Genomic DNA, 14,013 nt, shown 5'->3' on the forward strand with positions numbered 1-14,013 from the left:
TCCCAGATGTCCTTTCAGCATGTGTAGTTTCATTATCAGGCAATAAAACCTTACTTTTAAGGAGAATTTTTTAAAACCACATAGAGCTCCAACTTCAATAGAGCTGACACATGGCTGAGGGGTGAATGTGGGGGGGAGGGATATTTAATAAAAGCTGGGATCCCCAACCACCAGGAAAAATGGGCAAAGGATTAGATAAAAAGTTTATATAAAAAGAAACTGAAGAGCTTAATTTATAAAACAGGTTCTCCTTTAGCCACAAGTACAGACGTGCAAATATCAGAATGACATCACTTTTCACCTAAGTTTCACCTGGCCTGATGACTGAAAGGTAAAGGTCAACTCACATCACTCGTCTAGTACAAAATGGGGCTTTTTAATTTTTTTTGTTAAGGAACTATCAGTGTCTATCAGATACTGGACACATTTTGGCTCAGCTATTGCACTTTTAGGATACTAGCCTATGCTCATGAGTGCACAGACCGATACAGAAAGCACTTGGTTGTTCTCAATTTGGTGGTGTTTTGATATGAAAAGGAAGTCTGAAAACAATTTCAAAGGTCTTCAATAAGGAACTGGTAGCGTCCATGGCACACACCTAAGCTGGAATATTACACGGCCTTTAAAAAGAACGAGGTTGTGGCCCTTCCTGGTGGCGAAGCTAAAGCCACTTCCCATGAGTTCGATCCCCGCCTGCCCCGGAGGTGACCACATGGCGTTTCAGACCTCTCCTGACCCGCCTGCTGCTCCCCTCAGCAGTGGACTTCGTCGATCTGCCTGTTCAGCTCCCCACTCTGTCTCTGGTGAATCCTCTCACCCTCCACATCTCTGACCGGTACCCCAGTTCCATATGAATAAATAAAACTTTAAAAAAAAAAAAAAAGAACAAGGTTGAGCCACATGTTCTTATTTATACATTAATTCAACATGTATGTAGTGAGTAATACTACATGGAACTTAGAACCTAATGAGATAAACAGAATAAACAAACCAAGTGAAAACTGAAATAATGCTACGTGGAAAACAAACAATACTGAGGGACAGTGTAAAAGCCCCCCCCCCCCTTTAGATGAACTGCTCAGAAAAGGTCTTTCTGAAGTTAACTTTCATCTAAAACCTGAGGACAGTAATTAGCCCTGGAAGGTTGGCGGGAAAGGGACCTCGACAGTGTCCTACATATTTCCACAAAGTGCAGAAAAACTCGAGATCAGGAGAGTAATTAGTACTTCTAGATACTAAAAGCCAGTCCATGAGGCTGAACCAGCCGTGTAAGGAAGTGAGGAGAGGGCAAGAGGAAGTGGGTGTGGAAGGCCCGGCTGCTCAAACCCAGCAGACTCAAGCCAGAAACACAAGCTGGGAAAGGGGGAGGGGGGTTGGGGGGGTGCGGCCTGGGACTTAAGTTTCAGAGGGCAACTAGCACTCTAAAGATATGCAAAACACAGCACACTCTCTAGGGGGAAAAAACAAGTTGTAGGGTAGTATATATAATGTGGCCTTATTTACATGCAAACAAAGCACCTTGGATTGTGAGTAACAGTTTATAAATGGACACACACAAGAAATGCAGCCTGGGACAGTGCCAGAGGATAAGGTCGAAATTGGAGGGGGAGGGGAGGAACTTTTACTATTGTCACACTGAGGTTTTTGCTGTGAGGTTCAAATTGGCCTACTGCGGACTTTCACAATTGTAAATTTAGATCAGTGACAACTGAAAGTATTTTTCAAATTATCTAATGCTTCCCCCACCCACCGGCCAACTTGAAGTCATCAGGAATATGACATGAGCAATACCACTTGATTCCACGGCTCGAAGTGACACAGTCACCAGGGTTCACTGTGCAGTCCCACCGTCCCGAGGAAGTCCCACTCAGGTCTTGACATTAGCTCCTGGGACCACAAATGGGAAAGGAAAGCCTTGGGGTTTCATTCCAAAGCGGCCGTTCAAGAAAAGGAGAAAGAGGAAAGAAGCCACCAGAGTCGGTGTCTTTCACACCAAGTGAGTTCTGGGATCCAAACCAAGAAGAGTAACCGTGAGAAACCCTTTTGCAAATGGTTGGGATGGCTGGGTGATGCTGCAGCCATCAACACGTACATCACAAATATTATTTAAAAGAACCAACCAAATCAGGGGTTTTCTGCACGCCTCACAAGGGCGGCTGACCCACGGCTAAGACAGCAAGGCCAGGCCTGGGGGACTCGGTGCCAAGCCGGAAGGGGGCCTGCGTGCCCACACCAATGGCCACTCATCGTCTACAAGAGGCCAGCAAGCCTCTCTGGAATTCGGTTTTCTCCTCTGTAAGATGCAGGTATAGCATCTGCTAGAGTGGCCAACCCCAGGAGCACTCAAGGCGGGTTGGCAGCCTCTGAGATAAGCGCCCAGCAGCCCAAGCTGGCAAGGGTGTTGCCCAGCCCCCCCACCCGACCCGGCCTCGGTCATCACCAGTCCCGGGCATCTGTGTGACGAACTACGTCACGCTGGCAACTGCAAAGCCGCGCCTGCACCACAGGGCCCTTCCTGGGCCAGAAGACCTTGTGCTCGTGATCGCTGGTGAGCAGGAAGAAGGGTAGGAAAGGAAGCAGAAACTAGCAAAATAAGTCTCCCTGGATGCTAAACACTCGGTATACATATTTCTCCACATGGACATATGGCCTTGTTCTTCCAAGACACTTCTCTTTTCTCACTTGCTGCGTACAGCTGCGTGCCAGCCCTGAATTCTCCACACTCTGAGAGAGGGTCCCGCTTTTCATTCAGATGGAAACTACTTCGGTTTTCACTTTTCTCAGCCTGTTCTAGAAAGAATCAGTAACTGTTGGGGGGGGGGGCGATTATTCAAGATCACTGCTTCTAGACACTATGGAGAAAGGTGTCCCTGCACGCAGAAAGCATCCTTATTCATACAGAAAGTAGAGCAACACTTTCAACCATCCAGGCTGGAGGAAAGAGGTTCCAGCTGATGTTTTCCAGCTAACTACAAGCGACACGGAAGACTCTGCTTTCACAGACTTCCAAATCTTTCTAAACCTTAATCACAGTTCTTTAATGGTAAGACAGCCTGGTAAACATAATTGAATCTTTTCTCAAAAGTATAAAGCCTTTAAGGCATCATAAGGAAAATCAATTACCCTGGTAAAGTTTAGCAGGGGAAAGTATAATGATATTTAAGAGGTACTTCCTAATTACTAGGACACAACTTGTTTTCAGTTTTTGTTTTGGTTTTTTGATTTTTTTTTTTTAAATGATCTCCTTCACACTAACTGGTTTTGTTCTTTAGCTCTTTCTGCTAAAGCAGGAGTGCAGTTTTTTAAATCTGGCTAATTAGGTGATAAAAAACAATTACTGCTTTAAACCTACACTACATCATTTGTAAACCTCATTCAAGTAATGCATCACCATACTCTGCTCTGGAATGTAAATGGGTATTCTGTTCTCTCCCAAGGACAATAGGACTCACAGAAGTTTAATGAACTTTCCCCCCAAATTAGTATGCTAATAGGTATTACAACCGAATGCAGAAATTTAATCCCTGGTGATTCCTCCCTCTGCTTCACACCTGACATCTAACAGATCACTTACCTCTTATGAATGTCTTTCACACTGTCTCGCACTCCATCTCAGAAAACTTTCTTTTAGGCCCCAAACACCTCGCCTGGACCAAAAGAAGAGCGCTCTGTAGCTGCCAGCCTCGACATATTTTCATCATAAAAAAATTACTTTCGCAGTGACAACACTTGATGATGTCAGCCCTTCTGCACGAAGCTATTCAGAGGTTCCCCAAGGCACAGGGCGACCCCCAGGGCAGCTGCACAGCGCTCAGCCGGCTCCCCTCAGCTCGCCATCCACGCACCTGCGGTTTCCTGAAGCTCCCTGGCTGCAGCCCGAGCTTGCGCCTCACGTTTTCGCTGGCCTTAGACATGGGTCTCCATCGTCACCCTTACTTCTTAGCAATACACTGTTTTTTTTTTAATTTGTTTTCTGCATTGTCCATTTTCAGAGGGTATTTTATTTCTCCCCTCAGGTGTGGTTTGGGGTTCTCCCGCCACCACAGCCCGGGGCCCATCACTGCTGTCGGGGTGCCCTTCCCTCCCCAGCTCTCACCCCCGCCCCTTCCCCATGGCTGCCTCACATCTATGGTCAGTTTAAAGTTTCGTCTTTTTCTCGACCTTTTGGCCGATTCGCAGACCTCAGGCCTCGTGCAGGTGTCTCCCCCATCAGGCCTGCGCTCACCCTGGAGCTAGGTGTGCTCTTCCCCGGCTCTGGGGCACCCTGAGCTCAGCACCCTGAGCTCAGCACCCTGAGCACATACTAGATGGACGGCCACGTGCAGTCTCCCTAGAGGACTCGAAGCTCTTAGAAATCAGGGTCTGCTGCGTGTAATGCTTTGCTGAACAAGCCGCTGGGCTCCAGACCCTGCTTTCCAGCTGATTCGAGTGGATGTCTTCACTCTGCTGTCCATTTCCTAAGACGAAGCTAAGGGGTGCTGGACAACACAAGCTTGCTAACGGCAAATATACTTGACACCAGAGAGGTACTTGAGAATTACATTTTAAAACAAGAGTTTCTCACTCGTGAAAAGGATGATTCAAGAAAAGTTCCTGGAGTTTTTTTAAGTGGTGCACCCAATGTGTTCAAGCCATCTCCAGATAGCCTTCATGTTGCATGCTAAAAGATCCAAGTGAGACAGGAACCAAAGTTTTAAGAGAAATGTAACGAACTGAATCCATTTCAAACTGCAGGTAAAAATTACTTGGGGAGGAAAAAAGTAGAGTATGATATAGTTTCCATGAAAAAGAATGCAGTCTTAAAGACACCACAGGCTAACTTAAACAAACAAAAAATAAAACAAAACAGATTTTTTTTAATTATCTGTAATTAACACACACATTTTTTCCAAGGCCAAAGTATTGCTAATGCAGCTGCTAACGCCACAAAGTATTCCAAAAATTTACACTATTTATTTGCATTAGCAAAGCTCTATCTGCATAGATACCTGCAAAGTAATCTCTTATCTAACAAATCTAAACTACCACATGTGAAAAGTAGTATAGTTTCAGGTGAAGGTGAGGCTGCTACACCAGAAACCCAAAGAATCAAAATTTGAAATATATATGTATATATATATGAGTCGACTCTGTCGGAAATAATTAAAAGAAACTAAAAACAAAACGAGTTATTACAAGCCTCAGAGAAATAAAAGGGCATTTCTTCAAGATTTCTAAATGCTTATCTGCAACTATAACCTGCAGGTTCAGTTGTGATTTAAATTAGGTCAGACAATAGGTGTTAAGCACTGAAGCCAGTCAGAGCTCACACGGATAATGAGACCCCATCATTATCTGAGGGTGTAGCAGGGTCTTTAAGATCCTCTAAAGCATACAAGGGGCCCACTAGGAAAGAGGAGATTCTTCCACTTTCTACTTTCCTCTATTTTTCAACCTGACCAGGTTGCAAATTCGAGTGCAGATTGTCAAATGAAGGTGGAGGGGGCGAGGGGTGGTGACCTAAAGAATCTGCTGAACAGCAACACCAAAAGGAATACCGCAGTAGCAGAGAGCTTAGCACTCCCCCGCGATGTGTGGGAACATCACTAAAGCCACTCAGATGCCGATTCCAAACATGTGGTTCCCTCTGCCGCCCACTGCGCTCCCTCCTCGGGGCCCCCACAACCACAGGGAGGGAAGTCTCACCTTGGGCTGGGTTTTTTGAAAATGTTTGGTGATGAGGAAGCCCTCCTTCTGTTAACACTTTCTGTGTTAGTAACCAAATACCCCAGCATTTTTAGGTCCTAAGACTGTTGGGGGTGAGGAGGATGTCCTGAACAACCCCCACAAAGAGGTTTATGGCCCCCACCCCACTCCAGACCAAAGAGATCCAAGACACCGGGAACGCAAACCCCATAATGTCATCGTCACCAAAGGAGGTGGCTGGGGCCTGCAGGTGGAGGTAAGCAGCCAGGCCTGATGTAGAACCAGATGTGGGCATGGGGGCCCCAGCTCTCAGCCCGCCACTGGGGCGCCAGCTCAGCGGAACTGGCAGGACACACGCACCAGTTCGCCGCCCGCTCTTTCTCCCTGCGTCATCCGTGTGTTCATTTCCCTCCTTTTGTAAACAAGCCCTTTCTTACCCTTTCTGTGTGTGCTGCAGTTGAGGCTATTTTAAGTCCCCTTTGGGGCACGGGTGAGGACCCGGAGTCCGGCGACGTCCCGTGTCGGAGTTGTCCTCTATCGAGACCGTGCTCATGTGCACGGCCAGACACAGGCTCGTGGCTCAGGCGGCGCTAAGCAGCCGGAGCCCAGCGGGTTTCATCAGAGGCACCAAACAGGACGGAACGTGTCCTTGGGCTCTGTACGGAAAACCCGAGGACCTGCCCGGCACACTGGGTGTGGGAGCGATGCCCCTCCTAGTCCATCAGCAGGCACTGCATGTTGTCGCATAGAGATGACCAACCTTTGGGGGCGGAGGGGCATGGGGGGGGGCAAGACAAGAGGTGCACAAACACCACCTGTGCGACGATGGACACCACTCTGCTCTCGGGGTCAGCTTCTGCTGCTGGCCTGTACCGCCTCAGACTCACACTATCTTTCTAAGTGGTAAAGTTCCACCAAGGGTAATTCACAAGTATGGTAGATGCTTTTTTAAGCTTCTGATGACAACAAAGAATCAAATTTTATATTTATATGTAAATATATGTATACACACACACACATATAAAATCACATAAGCAAGAGGGATTGGGTGAGTGGTTCATTTTAGAAATCGCAAACACCCAGGGCGCCCACATTTTTCTCTATTTACACGAGGAAACTCCCAAAAGGAGTCCAGATTCCAAAATTGTTTTCTCACAAAATTCATAGGAAAGAGGGAAGGCCCAATGAAACTGCGAAAATCAGTCTCTGGTGGCCTTTATCCTGTTATTCTTTCCCTCCGTCCTAAGTGCCCGGTTGACCCCGCCCTGCTCGTCTTCCGCTGACCTGCTCCCCAGCTCTCCCAGCTGGCCAAGACCCCAGCACAACGTCACCTCTCAAGTGAAATCCCGACCAGAACAGGGCAAGTTTCTTCTGCTGAAATCTCAACTGAGAGGCCTTACCAGAGGAGTTCCAAAGCCGGGCAGCGTACACAGCAATTATGAAGAAACAATGTTGACGTCCCCTGGTTTCTAGAAATTGGTTCCTATTGCTAGTGAGAACCTCAGGGTGAAAATATTGGGGGAAAGGATGGGAAAACCCTCAGGGAGACTAACCCTAATCACATAAGAGGCAAGAGAGGTTTAGAAAACCACACATGCACACAAGCTTTTGGGAAGCCTGCCGCCAGGGGTGTGAGAGCAGAAAGGGGGCTGTCCGGGGGCGCTTTCCCAGATGGGCTCTCCAACGGCTTCACCCAGCATTTGGAAGTGCACCCCAAAGCACTGGGAACCCCAGTTCTCCTTTCACTTTTGTGAGCAGTTTCAAGTCAAAAACGGAAAATTTCATAAACAAAACTGGCTGGCGAATAGCCCCACTCCAAGCGCTCCCCCCCCCCCATAGGCTCTGTTTTGAGAGCACCTGAAGACTAAAGCAGAATAAGACTCAAAAGTGAACTGATGGTCCTACAGCTGAAGCGGAATGTTCCCTTCCAGAAGCTAAATACCAGCCTGCAGAGGAAGACACCTGCAGATGGTACAAACAGAAACGACGATGGCAAAACAGTTGTCCCCTGCTAGCCAAGAAACGGATAACGTAATAGACAACTTTACAATCGTGAATCAAGTGCCCATCAGCTCCAAAGGGAAAAGGCTCATTGTTGATACAGGTGGGTCGCTCTTGACCGGGAATGTGCCGCTGCTGCAGAGCTCTCTGAGTCGACAGGCTTCCGGGTACGGGGTATCGCCAACACTCCTCGCACTCGGCCTGTCCCCGTGGTCGCTGAATGTTAGTCAACAAACAGTCCTTTCCCACGGAACACTACCCCCCTCGCTTCACAAGACGGTCACGGTACAAGCAGAGTTTCCAGATCAGATGCTCTCCTGAGGCCTTTTCCTTAACTCCTGGGGACACTGCTAGTCACCCCGGCAGAATGAAGCGTGGCTCCAACACAGACGCTCCCCCTTCACGAGGCCAAGCCCAACTGAGGTTTTGGAGAAGGCTGGGTTCCTTGTCACAGAACTCACAGTTATTCTGTCACAAGTCCTGGAGCGAAACAGACTGAGGTTCATAACGACCCACCCAAGGGCCAAACCCACGTGACCCTCTCGAGGTAGAAGGTCAAGAATGACGAAGGCCGGCTGTCACACAAAGAAAGGTCTTTCACAGTCTGCCCGGGATCTTTCAGAGCTGCCCCGACGGTATAACCACACGGCGTTTTCCCTTGGAGGCTCAAGGGAGGACAAATCTGGGGCCAGCCCCGCTCAGGGGTGGGCACACTCACTTCCTTGTGGCTGTGTCTGAGCACTCCACTTTCCGGGTGGCTCCCAGATGGCTTAGAAGCAACCTGCAGTTCACGCCACACGGGCTTCCTCAATGTGGTTGCTTACTTCATGGAACCAGCAACCAGAATCCTATGTTCTGGTCTGAGTAAACAACATGACTCGACAAGACACAACAACAGGATAGACAGCGACTTTGCCACAGACCGTAATGGAACACCCCACCCCCTTTAACAGGGATAACGAAGGAAATGCAGGCCATCATGCTTCGCCATAGTCTATTATTTAGCAAAGCTGACCCCAAGTTCTACCCACACTGAAGAGGGGATTACACAAAGGTCCTCACAGGGTAGAATAAGGACTTACCATGTGACCAGCAATTCCACTCCTAAGTATATACCCAAAAGAGCTTAAGAGGGATTCCAACAAAGACTTATATACAACATCCATCATCACGATACTATTCATAATCTCCAAAAGGTAGGAATAAAAGTCCATCAACTGATGAATAGACCTAATTGCTACATTCATACAACAAAGCATCACTCAGCCGTAAAAAGGCAGGAGCCATAAATAAGCATGACACAGATCTTATATCTATCTTAGTGTATCACCCAACCTCCTGATTTTCAGGTAAAGAGTTTCTATGGAATTTTTTTTTATAAATTCAAGTTCTCTGGTGCAATCTTCACAGGTTTATCAAATTTCTCCACAGTTTCCCTCAAATTTGACATATTAACCACATTTCAGTTCTTATTAGCCAAGTCCAGTATTCAAAGCATATGTGGACCCATTTCTATCATCTGTTCTTCTCTAACTCTAGATGTGTGTCAAATGACCTACAGTGGGTATTAAAATGGCTAAGTGTGTAAAACTGCTCTCCCAGACCACTGCTCGGCCCACCGCCAGTCAGGGATGTGCTGCAGTAATAAACAGAGCCCAATTCCTACCGGCCAGGAACTTCATCCAGGGCAGGAAGTAGACACTAAACCCATCATAGTCAGAGGGCGCCACAGAATCTATGTTTCCTACTACACACCTTACCTGTTGCCTCAACTGAGCCCTCTCTCCTATGACCCCTCTGGTCCATGACCTGTTTATTCAACACTAGGTGCACCTCAACCTCAACAACTTACACCTGCCTCTGTCTTCCCAGCATGCTTTGCTCATCTCCCTGATGTCCACATCGCTTGCCTTGCCACCTTTTTAGATGGCTTGCTTCACCTAATTAAAGCTGTGACTGATCCACTCCTTTCCTGGGGTATTCCCTGTCCCCATTCCCTGTTTTGTTATAGCATGTACTATGCATTTTATGACTTCTTTATTGGCTGTCTCCTCCTAAAATGTAAACTCCCTGAGGGCAGGCTTTATTTTTCATTTTTGGTCTGTTGTATTTACCACTACATGCAGAGTCCTCCAACAATGTCAGACAAATAGTATGCACTTGGTAAATATTCACTGAACTGGCAAGTGATTTAAAGTGGGACTGGTGAAGTGCAGAGTTCACTGAGGGGACATTCAGCAGGGGCCTAATCTAATCCCAACAGTCTGGGAGCGCCTCTGTGAGGAATGTACACTGAAGCCATTATCTAAACAATGAGGAGACAATCAAGAATGAAGAAATACAATCAATACATTTGACAGAGTTAAGTGCAGAAATTTCAAGAATCTGAGAAATGCCCTTATGGCTGCAACACACAGAACACATGGTAGACGGGAGCGACACACACAAGGCCAGTGATTTAAAGGTGTGAATTTCTTTCATAATTATTCAATGCTGCCCCTCTCGTGGAAAATCAGCACAGATAAATCAGCTGTGCGCCTCTAAAACATTACATGGAGTCATGATTTACCAGTTCCCGGGAGAGAAAATGAATGAAGCTTGGAGCCTGTCGAGTCTGTCATGGGAACAGGAGGTCCCGGCCTTCGGGGACTCAGCCTCCTTGTAACCAGACAGAAGGCGAAGGGGTGGGGGGATGACTACAGGTTAAGCCATGTATGGGCAAGAGCTGAGACCCTTAGGCAAGGGCCAAGCTTGCTAACTCTCCTGCACACATGAAATGGCCCCTCACAATGAAGAATGCAAAAGAAGCAATCGGAGTAAAGACTTTTTAGGGACTAACTCAAGCCACCAGGCTGATGTCTACAAAGTAACTCTCTTCTAATGAGAAAAGATTAAATCACTTTTCTCCAGGGGAGCTGGGACCCACACACACACTTTCTGCATTCCTTCGTTAGAAGCGTGAAGCTACCGAAGGAGCTTGCAGGTGAGAAGTTGATGCTTGGGGTCTATGGTTTTATAGGTAACACCACCACTTTCCATCAGAAAAATGATTACATAATTACATTGTACCCACAGGGCCAGAGGCACAATGTCAAGAAGCAAAGAGAACTGCTAAAGACACTAAGTATGCAGCACCATTTCATGAAATCCAGAGAGATGATAACGGTGCATTTTCTAACCACCAATCTTTTCCCTATGAGCGTCTGAGGCAATGCTGACTTGTTAAAGGCAAGGCTTAAGTGGCTTCTTGCTCTTTTCACCTTACGCCATTTAAAACAACAAAGGCCAAATGACATTTTTTTACCCCACATGTCTATTTTTTTAAAGTAATAAATGCATTTTATCTCACACCTCAGAAAAAAACGTTTGACATGAAGACATGTCCCGTAAGGATTGGAGCACGTCATTTCTTACCTTGACTACGCCATCAAAGCCAGGGATCGTGTTGACCTTGGCCTTCTTAGCTAATAATTTGCTTTCGATCTTGTCGCCCATGGCCTGAATAGCATGTGTCTCGGGACCAATGAAAACGACATTCTCCGCTGCCTGTGGGGAACACAAGAGGGAGTTCGGGTGAGAAGATCACAGGATTTGCTGACAGTCACGGCTTTACAGAGAGCAAAGCCCATGTGTAGATTAAGCAGTCACTTCCATACTAAAAACCACCTAAAAACAAGACACTGGAGCCCACAGATTATAATGCACGGCAGACAGCACATGGCTCACGGGCCCTCAACACTGGGCTTCCCCTGTGGCACATGTGCACACAGAAGTCAGAGAGAAATAGCAAAGAAACGAACAACTGCTCCATCCAACAGTCCTCGGGAGCAAGCGGGGACTCGCCAGGCAGAGTAACAGTTCCACAAAGCCCGCACTGTACAGAGCCCTCCCTGGTGGCGCAACGAGTTAAAGCGCAGCACTCTAAAGCTGGCCACCGCCACTGCGGCACGAGTTCGATCCCGGCCAGGGAGGTGACCCACACAGCATGGCAGACCTCTCCTGACTTGCCCACCCCCCCACACCTCTGGCCTGTATCCCAGTTCTTGTATGTATAAATAAATCTTTTGGAAAAAAAAAAAAAACCTGCACTGTACAAATCACATTTCCTGTTATAATAAGCAAAATGTAAATGAAGTGAGTGGTAGTCAGGAACGGGACAAATGCAGGGAGGTCTGTGCCCCCAAAGCTTGGTCTGCAGAAGTCCAGGAGCTGAGGTAAAGGCTGAAGGGATTAGGTAAAGACGTGAGGTTAAATATTAAAAAGGAGAAGCCAGCTTTGCATGCTGGGTGTCTCCAAGTAAAGGGTGTATCTGTCGACTGGCCACGACCTTTGGGTGGGGAGGGGACAGAAAAACAGCAGGCTTGATATCACCTGTGCACATCGCTTCCTACCCTCTCGCACTGATCCCTGAAAGGACACAGGATGCAGCAGTGCGTTGTCCTGGGGAGAACATCGACACTGTGTCGGCCCAAGGGGCTCTCTGGGTCACCACGGCCCAACAGAATGAAGCCCACCCACAATAGGAAGGAAAGTGGAGCAGGGATATGTGAGCAGACGGAGGCCTGGGAGGCGACCGGCGGCGCTCGGGACGCAGCTACTGCGGTCTCGGGCTACAGGACGAGTCAGGCTGCGGTGAAGAACTGTAAAGGCCTCAGGCAGAGGGAGATCAAAGTTGCAGGTGAAGTATAAAGTCACTCAGAGAAGACGCACAGAAGAGCCAAGGCCTTCAGGACCTGTACTTCCACTTATGCCCGGGAGCGAAGCGGAACAGGGAGTTTTAGGCTGTGAGCTTAAAATGTCCTCTTCTTTGTGTGACACTGGGGATAAGAACCGCCTCGGAAGTTTGACTGCTAGGCTGAATCAACTAATAATGGAAAACACTAAGCTGAGTAACCCAGCTTAGTTACTACTTCTTGTCTTAGTTCTTCCTTGTCCCCGATCCAGAAGTTCTAATACGAAGACAATACCCGGATAAGAAGATAGCGAGGGGAGCACGACCCTGATACGCAGTATAGGAACCTCACACCACAATTAAGTGGTAGCAAGTTAGAGGAGGACCCACTTCAGTCCTCCCAGGTGCTGATGAAGTCCCTCTCATCAAGTGTTTCCAGGTCGTTTTAATAGAAGAACCTTATTTTTCTGGAAAGAAGGTACATGAAACCCAGGAATGGTGGGTCTTCTCTTACAAAGCAGTGGCAAGCCTACCTCTACACGTACTCTGTCTCCAGCTGGATAAACCAGTCATTTTGGACCAGAGCAGTAATCATATTCAATTCTCTTTATCCCAAAACCTAAAACCCACTAAACACCAAGAAAAGTCAAGAGCAAACAATCATGTCTCAACTATCAATTGTCTTTCTGTATTCTCATTTTACTTGCTAAAATGGAGAGATTTTTATTATAAATGCAGTTTTAAATACCACTATGCCAGGCAGATGTAATCAAGTAATCAGAATGCCTACACAGACAAAGAGTTGAAGAAATAACATAAATGAGAACATCCAAAATACGTTATGATTATACAGTAAAACTTCTGATTAACAAGAGCCCAATGACCAGGAGCCACTGATTAAGCAGGTTTTTCTCATGCATTCTAATTTGAGGAAAATTACTTATTCAAAAATGCAAAATTACCAAGAAAAAAACCCACATCAAGTATTTAGTGGCTATTCTTTGTTCCAGTCAACACAAAAGAAGAATAGCCAGGGGTAAGCTGAGTAACTACTCAAACAGCTGTTTCTATGAACCACTTCCTTCTCATCTATATGTTTGGGAGTATCTCCAGGGTTAGGCTTTAAATGTAATTAAAGCAAAATGAGAAAGCAATAGCCTAGCTCCTTACTCCCACCACTTTTTAACCAAAAAAGCAAGGATGAGGTGGAGGTAAGACAGAATGGGAATTACAAAGACTGAGTGTCTTGACCCAGTCATTCGTGTGAGTTAGAACTTAAGGGCAGAATTTATCCACTAGTAACCTTTTGATCGTCTTTGCCACCCCTAAAGGACCCACTTATGAGTGAGCTCGGCTGCACTTCTGTTTATTCTGTACCTTTGCTATCTCTGTAATTATCCATTCCCCTTAATCATCAGTAAGTCCTTTTGACACACCATGGGGAAAAAAAAAAACTTCTAAAAATACACGTTTTTAATTTTCAAAATTACACTTTCAAATCTACCTTCATGATAAATGCAATACCTAAACACAGACAAACATCTTACAGTCATGAAAAAAGTAGGCATTGTTTTCATCACCACTAGAAAAAGAAATGACAAAAAGCTCAGAGCATGAAAAGCTTCAATCACTGCTCTAAGATGTCTTTGAAATCC

The 14,013-nt window shown here is 46.6% G+C and overlaps 1 protein-coding gene across 1 annotated transcript in view; it reads right to left on the reverse strand.

The window, feature by feature from the left end:
• The window catches only part of PCCA (propionyl CoA carboxylase, alpha polypeptide), a 270,962-nt gene that overhangs the window by 186,248 nt on the left and 70,701 nt on the right, over positions 1-14,013 (reverse strand). The window contains exon 8 of the mRNA XM_012723156.1: positions 11,101-11,232. Within this exon, the coding sequence (XP_012578610.1) occupies positions 11,101-11,232 (132 nt within the window). The remainder of the gene's footprint in view (positions 1-11,100; positions 11,233-14,013) is intronic.

This window comes from Condylura cristata, unplaced genomic scaffold (genome assembly GCF_000260355.1).
Source record: "Condylura cristata isolate star-nosed mole 26May11 unplaced genomic scaffold, ConCri1.0 scaffold00010, whole genome shotgun sequence".
NCBI classification, from domain to species: Eukaryota; Metazoa; Chordata; class Mammalia; order Eulipotyphla; family Talpidae; genus Condylura; species Condylura cristata.